Source organism: Hypanus sabinus, chromosome 3 (genome assembly GCF_030144855.1).
Source record: "Hypanus sabinus isolate sHypSab1 chromosome 3, sHypSab1.hap1, whole genome shotgun sequence".
Lineage (NCBI taxonomy): Eukaryota > Metazoa > Chordata > Chondrichthyes > Myliobatiformes > Dasyatidae > Hypanus > Hypanus sabinus.
This window is the reverse complement of record NC_082708.1, coordinates 73,715,794-73,740,341: the sequence shown is the minus strand read 5'-3', so window position 1 is coordinate 73,740,341 and position 24,548 is coordinate 73,715,794. Positions and strand designations below refer to the sequence as shown.

At 39.8% G+C, this 24,548-nt stretch overlaps 1 protein-coding gene across 3 annotated transcripts in view; it reads right to left on the bottom strand.

Moving 5' to 3' along the window:
* Positions 1 to 24,548, bottom strand: part of arhgap42a (Rho GTPase activating protein 42a) — a 296,355-nt gene that overhangs the window by 70,743 nt on the left and 201,064 nt on the right. For all 3 annotated transcript variants that reach the window (XM_059964663.1, XM_059964665.1, XM_059964664.1), the window contains exons 5-6: positions 10,529 to 10,630; positions 8,545 to 8,655 (exon numbers count right to left, since the gene is read on the bottom strand). In XM_059964663.1, coding sequence (XP_059820646.1) covers positions 8,545 to 8,655; positions 10,529 to 10,630 — 213 coding nt within the window. The remainder of the gene's footprint in view (positions 1 to 8,544; positions 8,656 to 10,528; positions 10,631 to 24,548) is intronic.

Genomic DNA, 24,548 nt, shown 5'->3' with positions numbered 1-24,548 from the left:
TTTTTTTTAAACAGAGTGTTAAGTGTATTGCCAGAGATGGAGTTGAGGAGATAGATATAATAAGAGTCTCTTAGATAAGCAGATGAATTTGCAGAGAATGGAGAGAGATACAGCACATGCAAGCAGAACGGATTAGGTTTCATAAGCTTCATTAGTTTAGCACAACATTGTGGGCCAAAACACCAGTCCCCCTGCTGTCCTGTTCGACGTTCAATTGTTCATCTTAATGCATCCTGGCAACCCCTCTATTCACAAGTTGTACTTCACCATAATAATCCAGCATTCAGCTAGTGGTATATTTCAGATTTTGACATTAAAACTGACTTTTAAAAAGAAAGTAAATAAAACTGATGGATTTTTATAACATCTCAAAGTGCCCTCTTAACTTTCAATATTACTTCTGAAAATATTCACAATTTTCCACAGAAAAGTAAGTTTGCAAAGCAAAATGTCTCCCTCTCCCACGTCTCATTTCTTGTTTCACCAATTCTTGTTCCCTTCTCACATTGCTGATCATCTCCCTCTGGTGCCTCTCCCCCTTCCCTTTCTCCCATAGTCCACTCTCCTCTCCTATCAAATTCCTTCTTCTTCTTCAGTCCTTTACCTCTTCCACCTATTACCTCCGAGCTTCTCACTTCATCCCTCCCCTCCCCATACATTCACTTTCCCCCTCATCTCGTGTGATATCACACCTGCCAGCTTATGCTCTCCCCACCCCCACCTTGTTATTCAGGCTTCTACTGCCTTCCATTCCAGTCCTGGTGAAAGATCTCTGCCTGTTTATTCCCCTCCTTAGCTGCTGCCTAACTTCCTCAGTTCCTCCAGCATTTTGCGTGCGCTGCTCAAGATTTCCAACATATTCAGAATCTCTTGTGTTTAGAATTTGATGAATAGTTGTTATATCTGATCATTAAATCTCAATGAAAGATCTTTTGAGGTAAAATTGCTACCCAGTTTCCTTGCTTCTGCTTTGAATTATTTTAAATGTATTTGAAATTGTTTTTAAAAAAGGGTTTTCAAATAGCTCACTGGAAAGTTTGGAGCTGCGCAATGCTGTTCTCCCTTACTAATCTCTAAAATAACCAAATAAACTGTCATCAACTCCCGAATTGTGGCTGAATCCGTAAATGTTATAGTTTGACAATTATATTAAATATATTTGCAAACTTAGAAACAAATATCAGTTAGATGTTTAATGGTAGATTGATGGTGAACATGAAATTTCAGAATTAATTGAGAAGGACAGTGAGTAATTACAAACATTGTCCAAACTCTGCTTACAAGGTTGCTACTAATAGAAAATTAATTGAACAATTCTAAACGTTTTCCAAATAAAATTTTAGTTGTTGTTTCAGAATACATCTGTGCTTCCTTTGATACACTACTGAAAGTAAATAAATACCAAAACAAAAGTACTATCATGTCAGGCAACACACACAAAGTGCTGGAGGAACTCAACAGTAAAGGCAGATCCAGGATTTTGTGTGTGTTGCTAGATTTCCAGCATCTGCAGGTTTTCTTGCGTTTATACTATAATACCACTGGGGGGCAGCAGACAACCCTACAGGTAAAATCTGTTCAGATAGAATCAACACCTTTAAGTGCAGGTCAATGGGAGTAGACAATTTAAATAGTTTCAGCATGGACTAGATGGGCCGAAGGGCTTGTTTCTGTGCTGTACTCCTCTATATGTTCAGTTCATTACCATGAAAAATTATTTAAATGGACACAGTACACATCACATAAACTCAGAAGCTTGTTTAATTTTTTTGATTCAAAATTATTTATCTTACAGATTGAGATTAAGTAGACATGAAATGTCTATAGCTACTGGTTCCAACATCCAGACACTCGCAGACCTGGGTTTAATCAGAACTGTTATGAGTTTGGAAGGAGCCAAGTTCTAAATATCAGTGCATCTGTCACTCTTCTCTGTCGCTTGACTCTGCCTAATTGTGTTGGATCACTCCATGTCACACTGTCTAAGCAAATTTATTATCAAAGCACATATTCTACACTGGGATTCACTTTCATGCTGGCATTTACAAGAAAGAAATACAATAAAATTTGTGAAGAATTATACATAAACAAAAACTGACAAAAAAAACAAAGTGCAAAAGAAGACAAATTGCGCAAATTTTAAAAATCCTGATAACATTAATTGTAGAGTCCTTGAAAGTAAGCCTGTAAAATGAGGAATCAGTACAGAGTTGAGGTGAGTGAAGTTATCTACCGGGTAATTTACTTCTATGAACCGCTGCCTTCCAAATCTGACCATTAGGGAAAACTCTATTGCATATTCTAGTTTATTATTTACTTATTGTTTTAAAAATTGATTAAATATTTATTTTAAATAATGTAAATAGCCCAACAGTTTTTAAATTCCTCTATATAACAGAGATATTTTAATACATTTTACAACCCCTCATACACAGGAGACATCAAAGGCCTGCCAGAGCATTCTAGAGCCTGCTCACTACTGAAGTCTTGCTATCTTATACTGGAATCTAGAGGCCCAAGACAGTTGATTCATGCATCCAGACCAAGATGCAAGGGAGTGAGACTGAGCAGGAAGCGGAATCATATCTTTTATTTCATAAATCTGAAGCTTGAACAGATTTGAGAGTCCAGAAATTTACAGTTACATTAAATCTGCCAATCTTCCATGGCATAGTTCCCTGTAAGTTGGAAGATGTGCTGTTTCATTATGGTTGGCAAGAAACAATATCAGGACATAGACTCTCTTAACCCTTCACAGTTTTCTCAGTTAATTCAGTTAACTCCCCACTAACTTAAATCTTTTTTCTCTAAAATTTGATATCCATACCTTTCGAGTCTTGAGTCCAATTACCTTTACACAACAAATCCAGGAAATAAAAATTGCTTTACTATCTTTCACTGCACTGTTGTTTCAGTGCCGATCTATTGCAAATTCTTGCAGCTGCCAGTATTTAGACTTCCAGTTTCACTCACAGCTCCATAAAAATTAGGCAAGCCTATTTGGTCCCTGGATCCTATGCTGCCATTCATTAACAATATGGTTGGTTTTACTTTCCTACCTTACCCCAGTAAGAGCTGCTTTTCTCGTTGATTAAAATATACTTCAGCTTGAAATATACTTGAAGATGCAACCTTTATGAGTTTCTAGAACACGCAATTCCTCATCTCAATTTAAGTTCTGTGCCTCTTTCTTCTTATATTCACAGGTCCAAGACTCTCCCATGAAGGGAAATATCCTCCAAATATTTACACTGTTAAGCCTCTTAGTCGAAGTGTTTCAACGTGATCATTTCTTCTAAATTTATGCAGAGACTCAACATGATAAATATTTTGTCATTAGACAATTCCTCCACATCCTGCCATCATTCTAGTGAACCTTCACTTTCCAGCTTTTTATTTTAACCTTCAATCCCCTTGAAATAAAAACAAGTCATTTCATCTTCCTGACTACCTGCTGCACCCATTTACCAGCTGGCGGCATTTCATGCACCTGGAACCCCAATTCCTTTTGCATGATAACTTCCTGCAGTTTTTCCATTTAAATAATAATCTACTTTATTATTCTTACTTCCAAAGTGAACAACTTCATAATTCCCTAAGTAATTCTACTCTATTTGCTAACTTAACCTGCAATATCCTGGCGTAATCCATGTCCTCTCTGCAGCTTACTTTGCCACCAACATTTCTATCAGCTGGAAGTCTGAAGCATATTTGGTTCCTTTCTCTAAATCACTAGTATAATGTAAGCAGCTGCTCCCTCTATTACAGGTCATCAAGTTCATACTGAGCCTACTCCACCAACTCACTGAGCAGTCTGATCTGAGAGATCAAAGTTAGAAGTCCCCAAGATAAACAATCACTGAAAAGGAAATAAAATTCTTTTGGCAAACTTATTTCAATGTCTCAGTGGCTTAAAACCAGCTCAACCTTAAGCAGTAGTTCTTCACTATGTTTCATATTTGTAGAGATGTATGAACTGTGTCCAGTACCACTGCATAATACATTAATTAGTCCAATATGAAAACAACATGTTCAGTTACTTTTTTTCCCCAAATTACACAGGAAATTAAAATATCTGCTCAGAGATTTTTTTTTCCGAAGTACATCTCACACTGGAAATTCAATTAATCAACACACAAAGGACGATGACAATCGAGTGAAAGATTGGGAATTGTCCCAGTGTTTAGTCGAGATCCAGACAGACTGGTTCCTACTGAATCCACTATTCAGTGGAAGAGAAGTAACAGGAGCAGATAACCAAACCAGTACAATGCATTCCTGGAACAAACTCCTCCTTCAGCGATAATTAATTCATTGCTTATCTTCAATCCACCACCTCATGCAGAACTACCGAAACAACTAACTGGAATACACCCCTCCTTGCCCAAAGGTAAAGGTAAAGGAATTCTTTTTTATAAATTCTCAGCAGTAACCAGAGGAAATTCTATATTAATATTTCCAACTATTTTGGATCTGCAACGGAAAAGATGCAGTAAATTAGATGTGCATTTCTAAATATATATGAGCTCTGTTTACATCACAACCATGTGATTATTTAAGGCTTGAAAGAGAACCATCAATACAGATTTGGGAACTGTTTCTCTTTTCATTCATTGGGTGTGCAGTTATTTATTTTTAGCCAGAGTGAAGAAGAATTACACTGGGAAATCACTCTACTACAACATTTAAAATTCTACCCATCATCCCAAGTGTAGAAAGAACTGTCATCTAGAAGTCATTGAGATCAGTGTTATTTTTAGCTCAGAAATTGAGCAGCAAGTGGGAAAAATGCATGCAAAATATCCTAACCACATCTTATTGTAATTTAGGAACCTTAGGTACATGGAGTATATGGGTAAAGTCTTACCAGCATCATGGGTTGACTTGGATGGTTGGCAAATGTTAATTGGTAAAATTGGAATCTGAATCAGGTTTAATAACACTGGCAGCTCTATATATAGTAGTGGAAGAGAAGGGAAATACTGAGGACCACAGGTTCATCGTCCATTTAGAGATCTGATGGTGGAAGGGAAGAAGCTGCTCCTGAAATCTTGAGTGTGTCTTCAGACTCCTATATCTCCTCCTCAATGGCAGCAATGAGAAGGGGGCATGTCCTGGGTGATGGGGGTCCTGAGTAATAGATGCCAACTTTTTGAGGTATCACCATTTGAAGGTGTCCTGGACACGGGTGAGGCTATTGCCCATGATGAAGCTGGCTGAATTTACACCTTTCTGCAGCGTTTTTCACCCCGATTCTGGGCAGTGGCCCCTCCATACAAGATAGCCACTTAGAATGCTCTAACCATGAACCTGAAGCAGCTGAAAGGGTTAAACAAGCTTACAGTGCCTTGAAAAAGTATTCAACCCTCATAATTATTTTCAATTTTACTGTCTCGTTTTCAAAACTGTGGCCCAGTCAGAGTCCTGACCTTAATCCAATCGAACATCTCTGACAAGACCCCAAGATTGCAGTCCACCACAGGGGCGCAACTAACCTGGTTTAGCTTGAGCAATTTTGCAAGGAAGAATGGATAAATCTTTATCCATCACCTTGAGCAAAGCTAATAGAAACTTATCCAAAAGGACTACCAGCTGTAACAGCTGCCAGAATGTGGATCAACTAACGGCTGAGCAAAGGGGGGGTGAATACTTTTGAACTGCTGACATTTCATTTTTTTAAATTCTTCATGCTTTACAATTTTCCCTGTTTTTTGGGCTCCACTGTGGGAAAAAAAAGGAGCACGTGATTCACAAATAAAAATTCCCAGTTAAATTGATCAAAATCCCTGCTTGTAACACTTATTTATGTGAACAAAGGGTTCGGGGCTGAATACTTTTACAAGGCCCTTTGTGTCAGGAGTGAAAAACAACACTTTAGATTGGTCCAGTGGCCAAGAATAGAAAGGCTCGTTTTGTGTCATGGAAAGTACACTAACCATAGATACAGTCTTTGAATTTTGGTCCTGGGATAGGTACGTTCAATGTGAACTAACGGCTCTACAAAACATGGCGGCCCAAAAGAAAGAAATGGCCTTCATAAACACAAGAAATTCTGCAAAGGCTGGAAATACAAAGTAACACACACAAAATTGCTGGAGGAACTCAGCAAGTCAGACAGCACCCATGGAAGTGAGTAAACAGTCGACATTTCGGGCTGAGATCCTTCTTCAGAACTGAGAAGGAAGGGGGGAAGATGCTCAAATAAAAAGGGGAGGTGGAGTGAGGGAAAAGAGGCTAGCTGGAAGGTGATAGGTGAAGCCAGGTAGGTGGAGGAGGAATCTGATCAGAGTGGAGAGAGTACCAAAGGAGATAGGGAAGGAGGAGTGGACATGGGAGGGAGTGATAAGCAGGTGATAAGAGGTAAAAGGCCAGAACGGGGAATAGAAGAGGGGGGGGGATTTTTTTTACCGTAAGGAAAAATCGATTTTCATGCCATTAGGTTGGAGGCTACCCAGATGGCCTATAAGGTGCTGGACCCTGAGGGTGGCCTCATCTTGGCAGGAGAAGAGACCATGGCCTGACAGGTCAGAATGGGAATGGGAATTAAAATGTTTGGCTGCCGGGAAGTCCTGCCTGCGGTGGATGGAGCAGGGGTGCTTGATGAAGCGGTCCCCCGATTTACAACGCGTCTCACCACTGGGATCACCGGACACAAAAGACAGCCCCAGCAGATTCAGATTCACAGGCGAAGTGTTCATTCAGATTTTATCATTAAAACAACCTATTCCAATTGGAATTGCTGGATTATATCTACATACCTGTGCAAAAGTCTGAGAGACCTGAATGAAGGCTGATGCCCTGAAATGGTCAACTATGCTGGGACAACTCTTAACCTCTTGTCTAACTCTCCATGGAGTTTGCAAGCTGTGGCAGCACTTAAACTGGAAAACTGTGGATCTAATCCATTAGCAGTGGACCGAAGCACAAGGTAATTTACTTTCCTAGGTTTAAATGGATTTAATCTGATTAATGTATTTTGCTGCACTGGATGAGGAGCAGCAATCATTTCAGTCGCCTTTATACTCATTAAGAATGATGGTAAACACTCCTGAATCCTGAGCTGCAGTCGATCAAGTTTGCTCAGAAAGACAGTGAGCTGTACTGGGTCTCACTGATCAGCTGGCTTCCTGGCAGATTCCACATGCGTAAGCATTCCAAGGACACAAGAATGCACAGAAAAATCTGGGCCAATTCATTTCAGCTGATCAATCATTTATTGCATCATTAGTATTTTGACGTGTGACCTCCGAAGATGGTCCGAATTACACCTCTGACTGTAGCTGTCCCTCATTGCTAATGAACGATTATGGACTGATCACGTACAAATAAACTCCCATATTATTAAATTCAACAGTCAGACATTCATATATATGTTTGTTCCTATAAATAGCAAAACTCGTTTCCTCACTCTCCCCACTTTTATGCAGCGATATGAAACAGTGTTGCATATTTAATATTTCAATAATATTTGAGTAATCTTGAATATATATTGTTTGATTAGGTATTCTCATTTGTTTAATTAATAGCTTGCTATATGTATAAATACATTAATTGCCTACGTTATCACTCTAACACTTGTTAGAAACTCATGACGCAATCCCAAACTCCAGTGTTTTCCTTTGAAGTAATTTAATGTTTTGAATTTAGAAAACATAACATGGAGTAGGCCCTTCTGGCCTCCGAGCCATGATGTCCCAGCAACCATTGACAAGTCCAACTAACCTAATGACCATTAATCAACCCAGCATGTCCTTGGACTGTGGGAGGAAACCAGAGCACCCTGGAGAAAACCCACACATTACACAGGCAGAAAGTACAACCCCCTTCCAGAACAACACTGGAATTGAACTCTGAACTCCAGAATGCCCCGAGCTGTCATAACGTCACGCTAACCGCCATGCAGTGTTTGTTCCTTCCTATTTCTGCTTTTGATGCCATTGATTGCAATAGTGTGGAGGTCTGGCTACCATATCAAGTAATTTACAGACATCTGTTAAAATGGAACCTATCTGATGCTTGGGAACAGCCTGTGCTCTTCAGAAATAGATTGGAATCAGTTTTTAAAGGATAAATTTCCGAGGTCTTTCGCCTGGTGAGGGATTAAACCCAATTCAAGCACAGATGGAAAAGCACTAGACTTTGCACTGAACTGAACCTAGGAAACCCATTTCTTTCTTTTGGCTTGTGAAAGCAAATACATGCATCTTCATGTAGGAAACACGATCTTCATGGAAAATTCAAATTGACCTTGACAAGTTAAGTAGGATTCACACTTTTCCACTAGTTTTTATGTCAAATATTAATATGGATATTTTTTAAAGTTTTAATACCATTCAACATGATATTTAACTAAACAAATGCATGAACTTTTTACTCTTTTGAAAGCATTTTAAAATAACTGAAATGCAAACACAAAAATTCCATAGGAAAAACAATTCCTAGCAGTTGAAAGTATTAACAAGAAATGCTGGAATATTGTTTGGCAAAATAAATCAGCATTGTCCATACATTCCCTGGTAAGGAAATTATAGAGCATCAACTTACAGGTTCAACAAACTCAAACTTCTTTTTCTCTTGTACTTCTTGAACCTTGAACACATATTCCAGCGACGCTTCATAAAAATTCTGTCGTTCCTTGATAATTTGTGCATCGGCCTACAAAATGAAGGAATTTGCATTTTGCTTATTATATCAGTTTGATTAACTTTAAAACTCATTGGAACTGTTACCTCACAAGAGGTGGTCATAAATTTCAACTAGCTCTTTCCGCAAAGCCCTGAAAGTTATTTTCCGTTGGATGATTGCCCAATTACCTCTTAACACTCCTGATTGACTGTTTCCAAGTAGTAACTTATCAATCACAACTGCCCTCCACATAAAAAAGATTTATATATTTCCCTTGTGTCTTTTGAATTACCTACTATTGAAAATGTCCTCCTCATATTTACTAGTCTAATCCAATTATGACACTGTGACATTGTACACATCTCCTTTCATGCAATGCCCAGCTATTCCTGTATAGCCTTTCAGAAGGAATATTTAATTCATGGGAACAATAGAATAAAATGATGATAGTAAAATTATTTTTTATACTCTTTCAAATAACTCAATGAGAAGTGATGAGAATGGACTCAGTACTCCAATGCTGGCTTAACAACTGTTCAGTTTAAATCCGTCAGCACTCCCTGCTTTGTACTCTGTACCACAGCTTCATTGCACACTCTTTCAGCATGTCCTGCTATTCTAAAAGACTTGTAGAAATAAACCTGAAAATCAGAAGAAAAACTTCAGAAATTAACTGGAAATCTGAAATAAAAACAGAAGCATGAGGAAGACTACAGTTCATCTGTGAGAAGGGGAACAGAGTTAACACTTCAGGTGGAACCCCCCAAAGACAGCTTGATTTTTTTTTCCTCTTTAATTTCCCTCCTGTAAATAGAGGTCATGCCCAACCTGATCTGCCCAACATGGCTTCTTGCTCTGCCCTTTGCATGTCTACGTTCTTCAGTCCACGTTTTCCTGCCTACATTCTCGCTAACAGTTCTTATTCACTCACTGACAAGGTAACCTTGTTTATCCCCATGGTCACCCTGTCTTACCTCCCCATCTTCATTTGTTCCCTTCCTAGTTCTGATATAGGGTCTCTGCCCTGAAACATTAGTTCTGCTTCTTTTCTCACAGATGTGGCCTGACCTGCTGAATATTTCCAACATTTTACTTTGACCACACAGCTCCATCAGAACATGACACATAGTCATATTATTATCTCAGTGCATTGAAAAGGTGGAAGATGTCGCAAATGGTATTTTCCTTGAATTCTTGAAGTACATGAATTCTTCAAATACATGGTTTACTAGCCAAAAATTAGGATGAATGCAAAGTCTGAGCACAAGAAAGAATTATTCAATTAACATCAAAAAGTCCTCTGTCAACTATATTACAGAAATTTACATGTACTGCGTATGTTAATCAAAATGGCTTCTTTGTTAAAAGTAAATTGATTCTTTGTTATGCTAACCGTTGAGAGAGTGCTTTTCTTGCAGAGCACTCTGGAAGCTTGTTTGGGTTAAAGTTGCTGATAACGGGGATTGTATTCATTTGTTAACCAATTGGGTTGGATGTTATTGGGGTCGTGGAGGTTGGAGGAGAGCAAGGAGGGGTCGGAGAATTCGATGGTTGAGCTCCAACAATGTGCACTAATTGACTGAACTCTGACAAGTTTTGGCGCCTTTTCTTTATTTTCTTTTCCTTCATATATACTGTATCATTATTAATCACTTAGTTCTAGTAAGATTTATAAAGTGTATTCTGTAAATGTACATGGTGTGAGCTTGATATTGTGTGTGTGAGTTTGCATTAGGGTGTATTTCACAGCATCCACGTATACGGGAGGCGCGGTTTGGCAGGTGAATGAACTTTCCCCTAGACATACACCAGCCAGTCGCGGAGGCATTACATACATTTTAAGAAATATTTGTATTTCAAACTATACACACAATATTCCTTATAAAGACAAGGAATTTGTTACCTCTTGTAAATGTGCTTCCTTTTTCCTTGATGATAAATTCAAATGCTTCTCCAATATAGAGTAGTATTTCTCACTTTCCTTATCAAACTTCTTCTTTCCTTCCTAAAAACATACACACATATACAATGAGACATAGACACTTAATTAGTGCTGTTACTTTTACTTTGTTAACTTAAGCATTTGAATATTCGGTTGAAGAAAGTCAACCCCAATTCCTAAGCTAGAATAGAAACAAAATAATAGTAATATTACCAGTTTATTTGAAGCTACCACAATTAAGCAATAATAAATGCAATATTTTACCAATATGAATAATACTAAGTCATTGAAGGATGTTTATTCTTAGTCTATAGATGCATAGATGTTTAAAGCACTGTTGATCAATATTTGAATTGAAATATCAATTTCAACTTTGACTAACTGAGCAACATCATAAACTTTCAATATAACACACTTTCAAATATTAATTATTAATAAAACAACCCAATAAACAAAAATTGTCCTATAACATAATATTTTAATGCAAGCATAAACACAAGAAATTCTGGAGCAACACATAGCGATGAAGGGTCTCAGCCCAAAACCTAAACTGTTTATTCCTTCCATAGATGCTGCCTGTCTTGCTAATTTCCAACAGCATTTTTGTGTTGTTTAATGCAAGCACAACTTAGTTTCAACATTTAGCAACCTGTTTGAACAATTATTCTGTACTTATGGATTTCATGGACTTAGCACTAAATGTGATTACGTTTCCCCCAAAAGCTGGTGCAATTTCTCGGTTTCAGTCTGTTACGTACCCGTGGGTATCTTGTACTTGTCACGTGACAGTGGTGTTGAAGCTATACTGGACTTAAGGTAGTGGTCTTGTGATGGTGGAGTTTCCCGCCAGTAGAGGTGCACTTTACACTTCACACTTTACAGGGTATAAAAGGAGGACCTCTCCCTGTGAGGAGGGGCAGTTTGTGGCTGGATTTGCCATTTTGACTCCATGCCACTGCGTGGTCCAATATTATGACGCAGTTTGGTTGAAAGGTGGAGTTTTATTTAATGCCTAAAGTTTAAAAGGTCATTGCCAGTTAAAAGTCAGTGGAGAGTGAAGATCGGAGTTCGGGAACTAAAAGATCGAGGAAAGTCGATTTCGACAGTGAAACAGGTTCGACCTTGTTTGATCCTCATTTGGTAGGAATTCGTTGGCTGTCCCTGTGGTAACCCCTGTGAATAATAGCAGAAAGGGTTGGGTACAGTTTTGTAAAGGAAAGGTTAGTGCCTTTAAGCCATTTCATTTTCATCTTCGTAAATTCTCTGGGGAAAAGTAGTTCAACTGGGAACCACAGCAACACGACGTGAAAGACAATTTAAATCATCTAAAAAGTCTCTCCTTTAATGGACTGTAAGCATTTTGAACTTTTGCAGTGCTACTTTGAAGAACTGTTTTTGCAACACTGCTTTAAGAACTGTTTAAGCTGCCACACAGCAGCTGATTTCCGGTTACGTTAGTGGTTTGTTTACTTTTGGGGGTTTGTTTTTCAGTGTTTAATAAATGTTTTATTTGTTATAAAAAAACCCTGCCTCACTTATATATTTATTGTTGCTGAATCCGTAACAATTCTAAACAGCCCTTCCAGGTGAGGCAAAGATTCACACGCATCTCCTCCAGCACTTGGTACGTCTGATATAGCCTCCTCTACATTAATGAGACCAAGCATAGTCTGGGGAACTGTTTCAGAGCACCTACACTCTATGCACAATGGGCATCCTGAGCTTCTAGTTGTATGCTATATCATAGAACATAGAGCAATACAAAACAGTACAGGCTCTTTGGACCATGATGTCAAGCCAACTTTTAACCTACTCTAAGATCAATCTAACCATTCATTCCTACATACCCTTCACTTTTCTGTCATCCATGTGTCTATGAGTTTCTTAAATGCCCCTAATGTATCTGCCTCCGCTATGACTGGGCAAACACCAGACAGCAGCACTGAGCAAACACAGGAGGGCAGCACCGAGCAAGCTCCGGAGTGCAGCACCGGTGGAGGGACCAGCCACCACCCATCTCTGGGCTCCAGTGCACCCAACAGAGGCCCCTGCTCTCTCCCACACAGACTCAGCTCTCCTTCACTGGGCAGCTGCAACAGGTGACACTGTGGCCTCTACCTAGTCCTCACCACAACAGAGGAAATGCAGCTCCCCCATCATCAGTCTTTGCAGTATTCTTTGTCCCCAAAGTAGTTGCAATAAGTCCATCCAGTCCCATTGCTATTGAGCAACTCGCTGATCTAGCAGTCACTTGCCATCATAAGGAAGATATATAAGATAAACAAATACACCTTTGAATGAACCTGGAATGGCCGATGCATCCCAGCATGCCACCATCATCCTGGAAGACACTTTTCATCCTTCTTTGCTTCAAGGAGGAAATTCCTAGCTTGCTCAACCTACTTACGTATCTAGTCCAGGCAACATCCCAGTAAGTCTCCCCTGCACCCTCTCTAAAACTTCCACCTCCTTATAATGAGGCAATCAAAACTGAGTACAATATTAATATTCCAAGTGTGATCTAACTGCGGTTTTATATTGCTTCCCTCATGGCTCTTGTACTCAATCACTCATGAAGGACAACACATCATATGCATTCTTAACAACCTCATCCACTTGGATGGCAACATTGAGGGATCTGCGGATATGGGCCACAAGATTTCTCTGTTCCTCCACATCGTCAAGAATCCTGCCAATAACCCCCTATTCGGCTTTCCACTGAAATGTGGACAATTCGGAAGAAAGTTAAGGATTAAGGGATTCAAGAAAATGATAAAACTGCTGCATAGGACACGACAATCTTCACCGCGTTCCCTGTACAGCACAAGCCTCTATGGAAGCTGAACTGAAAATTAATCTGATTAGCAAACATTACACTACTTCACTTTGTAGCAATGGGATATATTCAGATGGGGACATTAGACAGCAAAATAATATTAATGATATGTTGCCAGGGTGCAGCTGAAATGTTTTCAGCAACTGCAAACACTATTTTCTTAGGAAACTGCATGTAGCATTTCAGCCGGGAGTGGATTCCAATGTCCAACTCTGATGTGCGGTGCAGTCTATAACATAATGACAACTAGTGAGAAAGATTTCCAATTAATACAGCAGCTAAAGCCAGACTAATCTGCATTTCTCTGCCACTTTGAATAAGTTATAGAGATTTGTTCGAAGAAATTATCATTAATCAATTAGACTGGAAAAGATGATCTGCAGATGCTGGGAAACCAAAACAGAAGAAGAAAGAAGCATTCTGTGGGTTAAATCTTGGAGGGAGAAATGGAATTAATGCTTTTGATTTATGGATGCTTCACCATTCAAGGACCAGTCCTCATTGAGGGGTCAGTGGTGGAAATGGTGAGCAAATTAAAGTTTTTGGGTGTCAACATCTCAAAGGAACTATCCTGGGCCCAAAACTTCGATGCAATCATAAAGGAATGTGAATCTGCCAATAATGCAATGACTCTATAGATGCAATGGAGAACATTCGGACTGGTTGCAACACTGCCTGGCATGGAGGCTCCAGTGCAAACAATCACAAGATGCCGCAGAAGGTCATAAATTTGTCCAACTCTATCATGGGTAAGACCCCCCCTACCATTCAAAGACATCTTCAAGAGGGCGTTGCCTTCAGAAGATGACTTCCACTGCAAAGGACCCTCACCATCCAGAATACGGCACTTCTGGTTACCACCATTGGCAAGGAGGTGCAGGAAGCCTGAAGACCCATGCTCAATAATTCAGAAGCATCTTCCCCCCGGCATCAGATTTCTCAATGGCCTTTGAACACCATCTCACTATTCCTTTCCTTGCACTAACTATTTATTGTTGTTATTTTTATAGACATTTTATGTCTTACATTGCATGACTGTCAGAAGGCAATAAATTTCTGAGGCAGCTGAAGAGAGCTGGACTTTGCACATCCATACTCACATCATTCTACAGATGTGCAGCATCCTGACAAGCTGCATCACTGCCTGGTATGGAAACTGCATTGGGGCAGACAGGTAGGCTCTACAACGGGTCGTCAGACTGCTCAATGCATCACTGGCTCCAGCCTACCCACCATCAAGGACAGATCCCACCCACACTGATCATGAACTCCTTGTCACACTCCAATCTGGCTGAAGCTACGGAGCATCCACACCAGCAACAACAGACCCAAAACAGTTACTTTGCCCAAGCAGTAAGACAGGACAACACCTTCACCCACTACTTTATTCCTGTCAGTCACCTTATGTAGAGTCAAGTTTCACTTTATGAACATACAATCAATGTTTAATAAAACTATCTTATGTATTTTTGTAAACACAAAGTACACTGCAGATGCTGTGGTCAAATCAACAATTGATTACGTATTTTTGTGGGCTTTTTTGTTTTTTATTGTGCTGCATCAGATCCAGAGTAACAATTATTTTGTTCTACTTTACACTTATGTACATGAAATTACATTAAACAATCTTGAATAGAAAGCAGTGATTATAAATTGGATCACAAGAGATCCTGCAGATGCTGGAAATCCAGAGCAACTTGCACAAAATGCTGGAGGAACTCTGCAGGTGAGGCAGCATCTACGAAAAGGAAAAAATCAGTCGAGACGCTTCATCAGGACTCTTCGTAATAAATCTAATTCTGATATTGAAACAGAAAATTGAGAAGATACGCTTTTTTTTAAAAAAGTTGCCATGGAGAGAACAGAAGAAATTTCTGTGACAGGATGCAGAGCGAAGTTGTCAAGGAATAAAATAGCTCAGAAGGAAATGAGAATTAAAAAATAAATCACAAATTGAAGCAGAAATAAAAAAAAAGTTCAAACTGAAGAATTGAAGCAGAGAGTTGTAAAAAAAAAGGAAAGAATGGTGGTTATCAGAAATTGTTAGGCTGTTTATCAAGTCATCGTGGCTGAAGTGTGCTGAGATAAAGGATGAGGAGCTGTTCCAAGGACTTTCTTGGAGCAGAATGCAAGGCCAAAGACTGGGGTCAGAATGGCAGTGGAACAAAAATACTGAATGGAAGCTCAGGAGCATACTTGTATGCTGAACATAAGTGTCTGCAAAACAATTACCAAATCTGTGGTAGACTTCTGGCTTGGAAGTAACCAGATCACCAGCATCAGATACGGAAAGAACTGCAGGTGAATTGTCGCTTCACCAAAAAAGGATGCTCAACTTCCTGGACAGTACGAAGGAATGTAGTAAACAAAAAGGGAATTTGATGCATCTTCTGTGGTTTCATTTGACAGTGCTGTGAAAAGGGAAATGGTGAAGGTGGAAGAACAAACCATGATATAATGGAGGATATATTCCCTTCAGAATGTTGGGAAGGGGAGAAGTCATGCTGAAGTCATAGGGAATTGTGGAGAATTACAAATTTAATGGAGGGTGAGGTTCAAGCTGGGTACTGTTGCAAAGAGAACAGCTGAGATCAGCAGTACAGGAAACAGACAACTGGGCTGAGGGCCTTGTCCATTATGGTACATGGAAATCGACAGTTAAGGAAAAAACAATACACGTTAAAGTCACTGATGTGGAAAGCCTCATAACCGAAAGTACTGAGAAGACAGAGAAAGTAGAATAATGAACTGGAATCTTTACTGGATGGATAGGGGACAATGGAGTCCTCACTGGAAAGATTGGGGACAATGGGATCCTTGTAGGATGGATTGAGAATAATGGAAGTACAGTCTTGACAACCATAGATTCCCCTCCATAGAGGCTGCCTACCTCGCCAAGCCTCTTAAAATTACATTTTGTTAATCTATTAAGTAATTAGTATGTTTAATCTTTAGATTGATATATCTTGGTCAAGTCCAGACAGAAGTCAGAAGCATATAATGCTTTTGAACTTATTTTGTCTGTGTTAAGTGACACCCACATACAGAAATATGAAACACTTGTGACAGTGCTACAGTACTTATTGCTTACCACTAGAGGCTGTCAGTGACTCGTGGAAATCTCAGAACTCCATAAGCATTTCAGAATATGTAAAAATCAGTAAATTTATGGTGCAATTACACTTCACATACTGTGCACAATCTATAGGATCAACAACAGCTACATAACTACACCCAATGTCTCATAGCCATTAAGAATAGATTAAATCTCCAAATTACTTTAAACACTCAATTTAAATATCTTCCACAGCCACCTTTTAAATATCTATTTTATTCCAGTGGTTTTACAAAGTTTCAATGAAGATCTTAATTCTTCATTTGGCATGCTGTGAGCGTCTGTAATTCTGACATTTAATGTGATAAATTTCATGATAAAACCCAGCTGACAGAGTTCGAAGACAAAAAATTCTTAACGAGACTTCCTATACAGCAGTCTGTTCTGATCCAAGAGGTTTAAAAATTAGCATAGATCCATCCACTTAAAATCCACCTTCATGTCTACCAAAGGGAAACTAGTATTGAAGAGGATTTCATAAGCACAAGAGATTCTGCAGATGTGGTAAATCATACTTAGAGTGCTGAAGGAACTCAGTGAGTCAGGCAGCATCTATGGAGGGGAATGAACAATTGGCATCTTGGCCCAAAATATCAACCATTTATTTCCCTCCACAGATGCTGCCTGACTTGCTGAATCCCTCCAGGTATTTTTGCGTTTGCTGAAGAAGAGTTCAATTGCCATCTAAGATCAGACTCTAGCAGGAATGATTTCAACCAGTCCACAGAGGAAAGAAATGAGTTTTTTTTTTCATTATTCCTGGCTTGGACTTTTCCTGAATGCCAGAGAGGATGAGATCAGGTCTAACGATGTCAAGAGTAATGAGAAAAGAAAATGTTGATAATAGCATGCCAAGCAGTATATGGAGAAACCAGATGAATGACTTCTCATCAGAACTGAAACGTCATTGAGCTGAAATGGTAATTCCCTTCTCTCTCTATAAAGTTTGCCTGCCCTACAAGTGAGACAGTAGAACTACAACATAAGATACCACTGGGAGTTTCCCTTCTAATGTAGATAATTAGTGGTCATGAATTTTTTATGTCACATTATGCAAATAACTGAAGTACATGCTTCATTTGCTTTATATTTTAAAACTGGAGATGGTGGTTGCCCATCTAATTATTAAAACAGCTGTGCTACCTACTTAGTTTCCAGCCATGAATGAGATGCAAAACGCTATTTTCCAAAGTCAGTGTTAGTATCCTTTTTCAGAAGTGCAAATTAATACAATAGCTCTTGGCAATACAAAATTCTTTCTCCAACACTATACTTAACTATTTTAGAACTCCAGCCAAAGGTGTAGCTCATGCAGTGAGATAATTTTATCTGGCCACGACTGGACCACATCTGGAGCACTGAATAGTGTCTTAATCACACTGTTTAAATGGCTCATATTTTTGGACATAGTGCAAGCAAATGACTAAATTAACTGCAGAAGCATGAGGACAAATCTTCTAAGAGATATTTCACTTTTTAAGATATAAACATGTCACTTTACAAATTAGAGGAGATAATTGACAACATACTGAAGGTATGAAGAATGAAATAAACTTTCTTGCTGTCCAAGAATTTCAAAACTAGGACAGGATAACTTTAAAGTGATGATGCAATAGAACATTGGATTAAAGGAATTGTTCTAAATGAATTAACAAAGCTCGATGCAGGTAATAGCCAACAGTGCATAAAAATTTAGCTGCAGAAATTTACCTATTTAGTGTTGCTTTTAACTTTGTCTTCTGAGTCCTCTATATTCCACAAACACTTGACTTGTTCAAAGTTAGTTATAATCTGTCCTACACTAAATTCCACCTTCATATATCTTGACCAGTATCTGACCTGCTCTCTGACTCTAGAAATTCATTATATCTCTGTAACACTTTCATAAGACCATAAGACAAAAGAGCAGAATTGGGCTATTTGGCCCTTTAAGTCTTTCCGCCATTCCATCTTAACTGATGTATTATCCATCTCAACTCCATTCTCCAGCCTTCCTCCTGTAACCTTTGACACCCTGACTAATCAAGAATCTATCAACATCTGTGTTAAACATACCAAATGACTTAGCCTCCACAGCTGTCTGTGGCTATGATTTCCACAGATTCACCACCCTCTGGTTACAGAAATTTCTCATCTCTGTTCTAAACGGACATCCTTCTATTCTGAGGCAGTGCCCGTTGGGTCTAGACTCTCCCAACATTGGAAACATCCTCCCCACATCCACTCATCTAGGCATTCTAATATTCCAGAAAAAGAAAATCTGCAGATGCTGGAAATCCAAGTAACACACACAAAATGCTGGAGGAGCTCAGCAACCCAGCAGTATCTATGGAAAAGAGCAAACAGTTGACGTTTTGGGCCGACTGTTTACTCTTTTGCATAGATGCTACCTGGTTTTTCAATATTCGACAAGTTTCAATGAGATCTCCCCTTTTTCCTCTCATCCTCAGCGTATAGGACTAGAGCCATCAACTGCTCCTCATACATTAAACCTTACATTCCCAAATCATTCTCGAGAACCTTCTTCTGGACCCTCTCCAATGCCAGCACATCTTCTCTTAGGCAATTGGCCCTAAAGGAAACCATGCTGACTTTGGCCTATTTTATTATGCACCTCCAAACTACCCTGAGACTTCATCCTTAATAATGGATTCCAATATCCTCCCAACCACTGAAGTCAGGCGAACTGGCTAATTTCCTTTCTTCTGCCTCCTTCTTGAAAAATGGAGTGACATTTGTAATCTTCCAGACCACTGGAACCATTCAAGAATCAAGTGATTCTCAAAAGATCATTGCTAATGCCTCCAAGGGTCTCCTTTTATATTCTTGAATCTTTTCGTATTTGGCATTTTATGTAATGCTCTGTGTTATACACTCTAATGTCTGTACAAAACCCTTAACTGCCAGCTTGATATTCCACAATCTCTTCCTTAAACCTTGGGTCTAATTCATTTATTAGTATTCCTGAAATTTTATGATCTCATCCTTCCAGATGATGTGTAATTATCACAATATTGATCAGCAGCTGCTGTACTTTGTTGATTCTGCTGATACTTATTTTTCACCCTTTTTTCTTAAGTATTTCAGGATAATTAGAAACACATGGGTGATCAGAAATAGCCAGAGTACCCTTGTAATGCAGTAATATCAAAGGAATGTATTAGATTTGGATTTTCAGAGTGGAGCAAATAAGACATTTTAAAATGTCATACATGATAATGTATTACATGATAAAAAGATGAAATTTTATAGCCAATTTGAAAAAAAAATATAGGATAAATGGTTGCTTAGAACATGAAACTGGGTGAGTAAAATTTAACTCATTTAAGTGTGAGTTAACATACTTTAGGAGAAAACATGATTTCCAGCAACTGTTCACTAATACCCCGGTCTCCCTAATCTCTTTCTCTCATCAGAGTCCTATGTCCCAGCCTCCAATGGCTGTATCCTCTATGCACACATATTCTATCTTCCTACTTCCGCAGACATCAATCTGATAGTATGGCCCATTACTACAAATACTCAGTCATGTTTCCCCTGTTCCCACAAGATCTTTTTTTCTTTCACCATGACCTTAAAAATGCTCATTCCAGTTCTCTTTTCCAAGGTCTAGGAACAACCATATTCGCCGTACAGGTTTACATGTATTAGGAATGTGCTGTGGTGTGTTGGCTCAATATGCAACAAAAAAAAACATTCAGCAATCATTAACAATAAAGAATGACTATAAAAATGAAATGAGGTTAAAGGACAAATCTGAAATAAATTGTGTATAAATACATCTTGTATTTACAATTTAGATGTCATTATAAAAAGCGGTGTGAAGTGCGAAGTCCTGACGAAGGGTCTCTGCCCGAAACATTGACTGCTCCTTTCCACGGATGCTACCCGACCTGCTGAGTTCATCCAGCGTGTTTGTACATGTTGATTTGACCTCAGCATCTGCAGTGTACTTTGTGTGCAGTGAAGCACAGTGAAGGGGGTAACAGATAAAGGAGGTGGGGGGGGGGGCCTAACAAGAATGGTCGATCAGATTAACTACCTGGTGAAAGACAGCATGAAGTTTTTTTTGTTTTAATAGCCCTATAGATCTTTCTAGAAGGGAGCTTTTGGAAAAGGCAGCTTCCAGGGTAGGTAGTGCCTGCAATGATTCTTCCTGCCAGCTTCTTAGTCTTTAGTCCGGCAGTGATAGAAGCTTGTAGCCTTTCTACTGACTGACAGTTGGCTCTATTGTTCATCGATTGTGAGAGAATGCTGCATCAAACCAGGCAGTAATGAATGATGTGACGATGCTCTCTGTGATGGCAGTGTGGAATTACACTGTTCTGAATTATATGTTCTAGGGTAGATAGAATTTTACCAACTACTCATCCATTGCTGAGCCTTTTTGTTAATGAAGGAGATAATGGTTTAAGGTCCTGCGAAATAATGACGTCCAGGAACCGGAATGTCAAAACGGTGCTGACTGCAGAGTTGTCGATGATGAGTGGGTGGAGAGGAGATATGTTTCTCCTGAAGTCGATATTGACCTCCACGTTTTTGAGGGCATTCAGCTCCAAACTGTGATTGCACCAAAATGCTAACTCGTTTTACTTCCTGCTGGTACTTGGATTTATTACCTCTGGTGACTTAGCCCAATGACTGTAGTTCTACCCACAGACTTTATCAGCTTAACTTACAGATCATTGGGGACTCCGTCACTAGTGGATGGAGAAAATAGGAGAGGGAAGAGAAGACAGACCTGTTGTGCACCAGTGCAGAGTGACTGGCATGTGGAGATGTGCTTGCCTAGACTGACATACTGCCTCCTGTCAGAGAGTAGGTTTGTGATCCACCTGCAGACAGGAATTGGTACATTAAATCCAAAGAGTTTCTCTTGCACATGCTCAGGGATTAATGTATTGAAGGCAGAACTGAAATTGATAAAGGGAACCCTGACATATGTACTAGGGTAACTGAGGTGTTGTGTATGATGTCCAGACAGATGTTAACTGCATCATCTGCAGATCTGTTGGCTCTGAGTCGAACTGCCGAGGATCTAGAAAATTTTTGAGTTGTGGATCTGAGAAATGATAAGACCAGCTTTTCAAAAGTCTTCATTGTGACTGATGTGAGTGTAACTGGCCCGTAGTCATTGAGTCTGGTGACTGTTGATTTTCTGGGGATGGAATAAGAACAGATTTTTTTGAAATACAGCAGCTGATTGAAAATGTCAGCAAAGACTGTCGAGAGCTGGTTAGTGTAATGTTTAAGGATGGCAGGAGAGGTAGAGTCAGGGTCAGCAGCCTTCTTGATATTTAATCCACTTCCCACTTCCATGCCCCTATCCTGCCCAGTTTCTGGAAAGTTCTGAATGGAGATTATATCATCTTGTAATTAGCAGAAGGTAATGACATCATACACCGGCTCCTGAGTGACAGCTATCAAAATGGCAGAGCAGGAGATGGGGGCATGTGAGGTTCACTACAGTGGCCAATTGACATAGTAGATTATTGTGTCAATTCAGGGCACTGGCATCAGCTCCTTCCAGTCCATTCACAAACTGTAAAGTATCCCAAAACTGTCAATTGTGGGCTCACACTGAACTGCCCAACTTCTGATTACTTGCTCTCTTTGTCTGTATTAGAAATGGTCATTTCTGACATTGGTGATATTAGCCCTGTTTTTCTTTCTCCATTGGCACACTCCAACCTGGCATTCCCAACACGTTACTTTGTCACCCTCTAACTGAGAATGGGTTAGATTGAAAGAGGGTAACAGTCATACAGAAACTATTGCTGACCACCGCTAATTATCAACCAGATTAATAAACCCACTGGTAGGTTCTTACAAAACCACTTTCAGTCCTCCTGATAAAGATACTTTGACAGTGCTGTTGGGTTGGGAGTTACAGGAAGTATCTAATAAAGTGGCAACTGGATATATACCCAATGGTAATGAAGGGTTGTGAAACCTTTCCAAGTCAAGATGGTGTTCAACTTGGAGGGGAACCTGCAGCTGGTTGTGCTCCCATCTGCTGGTTACCTTCAGCTTTCCAAGTAGTAACCTGTGCAGCTCTGGGGGATATGGCTTACGTAACCTGTGCAGGTAACTGCACTGAACTTTGTAGACAGTACACTGCAGCCACCATGTGCTGGTGGGTGAGGAAATTCATTTTTAGTGTATAGAATTAGGTTTCAGCTAAGGTGAATGCTTTGTCCTGAATGATTCAGACCAAAATTCAAGAACGTTTATTATTAAAGAATGTATAAATTGTATAAGCTTCAGATTTGTTTTTTTACAGGCAGCCACAAAGCAAGAAACCCAAAAGAACCCAATTAAAGAAAAAATAATAAAAATTAAAAGACCAACACTCAATGTGCCAGAAAAAAAGGGAAAAATACAAATCATGCGAATAATTGAAGTGTCAGCAGCATGATATTGATGTTAGCTTCTTGGGAGAATTATTTTGGATTTCCTGAGAGTTACTGAAGCTGTACTCAAGCAGGGAATATTCTGTCACACTTCTGACGTGCTTTGCAGATGATGAAAAGATTTTGAGAAGCCAGGAGGCAAGGGCTTTGCCCAGCCTCTGCCCTGCTCTTGTAGCAACCGTATTTATGTGTTTGGTCCAGCTGTGGTTCTGGTCAGTGGTGGCCCCCAGTATGTTGGACGGTGGAGGGCCAAATGATGGAGATCCCGCTGAATGCCAAGGGTAAGTAGTTAGACATTCTCTTGTTAGAGATGATTACTTCCTGGCACATTTGAAGCACAAACATTACCTGCCATTAACCAGGCCGAGCCCTAAAGAAGGGTCTCAGCCTGAAACATGGACTGTTTATTCATTTCCATAGATGCTGCCTGACCTGCTGAGTTCCTTCAGTACTCTCTGTGTGTTACGAATCAGTCTATGCCTGACTGTTTTTATCTTGTTGCATGCAAGCATGAACCGCTTCAATTGCTATGGAGCGCTCATAGAATTGAACATCGTGCAATCTTCATACTACTTCCAGGGCACCTTGGAGCCAATTTTGTTCAGCCCAGTTCGATGGATATGGTTAAGTATTCCAGCTTCAGTCTGATACAGCTGAGAATCCCAACTACGTCCAAGGTCTGTGCAGTTAATAACGATGTCTTAATGTGATTGAACTATCTATTGCTGCTTAAAACTGACGGAAGTAATGCTAATAGTGGTCAGACTTCTTACCAGACTCCTTGGAGGAAACGTGGCTGGTGATCAGGGAGACAGGAGAGATTTAAGAAAACTCCCAATACCAACTATCTTGCTGTCAAATGCAGAGTGTCTAGTAAGTAACACTGAAGATCTCGGAGCTGTATCAGAGGGACGGTAGGACCACCTGAGTTCTTCGTTTCATGGAATCCTGTTTGAGCCCTTCCATACTGAACGCAGTGTTTCAGCTTGGCGCGTTCACTATACACTGTCAAGGTAGGACTGTCGAGTCTCTCAAAAGCAGAGGTGGAGGAGTATGCCTCACGGTGCACAAATGTGTTGTTCCAATTCTGCTCACCAAACCTGGAAACTCTAGCAGTAAAGTGCCGTCCATTATACCTGCCGCAGGAGATTTCCACGATCATTTTGGTAGTGGTGTACATTCCACCTCAGGCCAACGTCAAACAGGCTCTAAGTAATCTGAGCAGCGTGGTCAACATGCACGAAACAGCGTACCCTGGCACCTTCAGCATCACTCTGGGGGATTTTAACCGGGCCACTTGAAAAAAATTCACTAAATTATCATCATCAACAAATCCCTTGCAGTACCAGAGTAAACAACACACTGGGCCACTGTTACACCACCTTCAAGAATACCTACTGTACTATTCCACACCCTGACATCAGGAAGTCTGATCACCCGGCTGTACTTCTACTCCCTGAGTATAGGCAGAGACTGAAGACTGCAGCACCAGTAGTGAGGACCAAGAAGGTTTGGACAAGGGAAGCACAGGAGCGCCTACAGAACTGCTTTGAATCGGTGGACTGGACTGTATCCAGGGATTCATCCTCGAATCTGGATGAGTATTCCGCAGTTGTT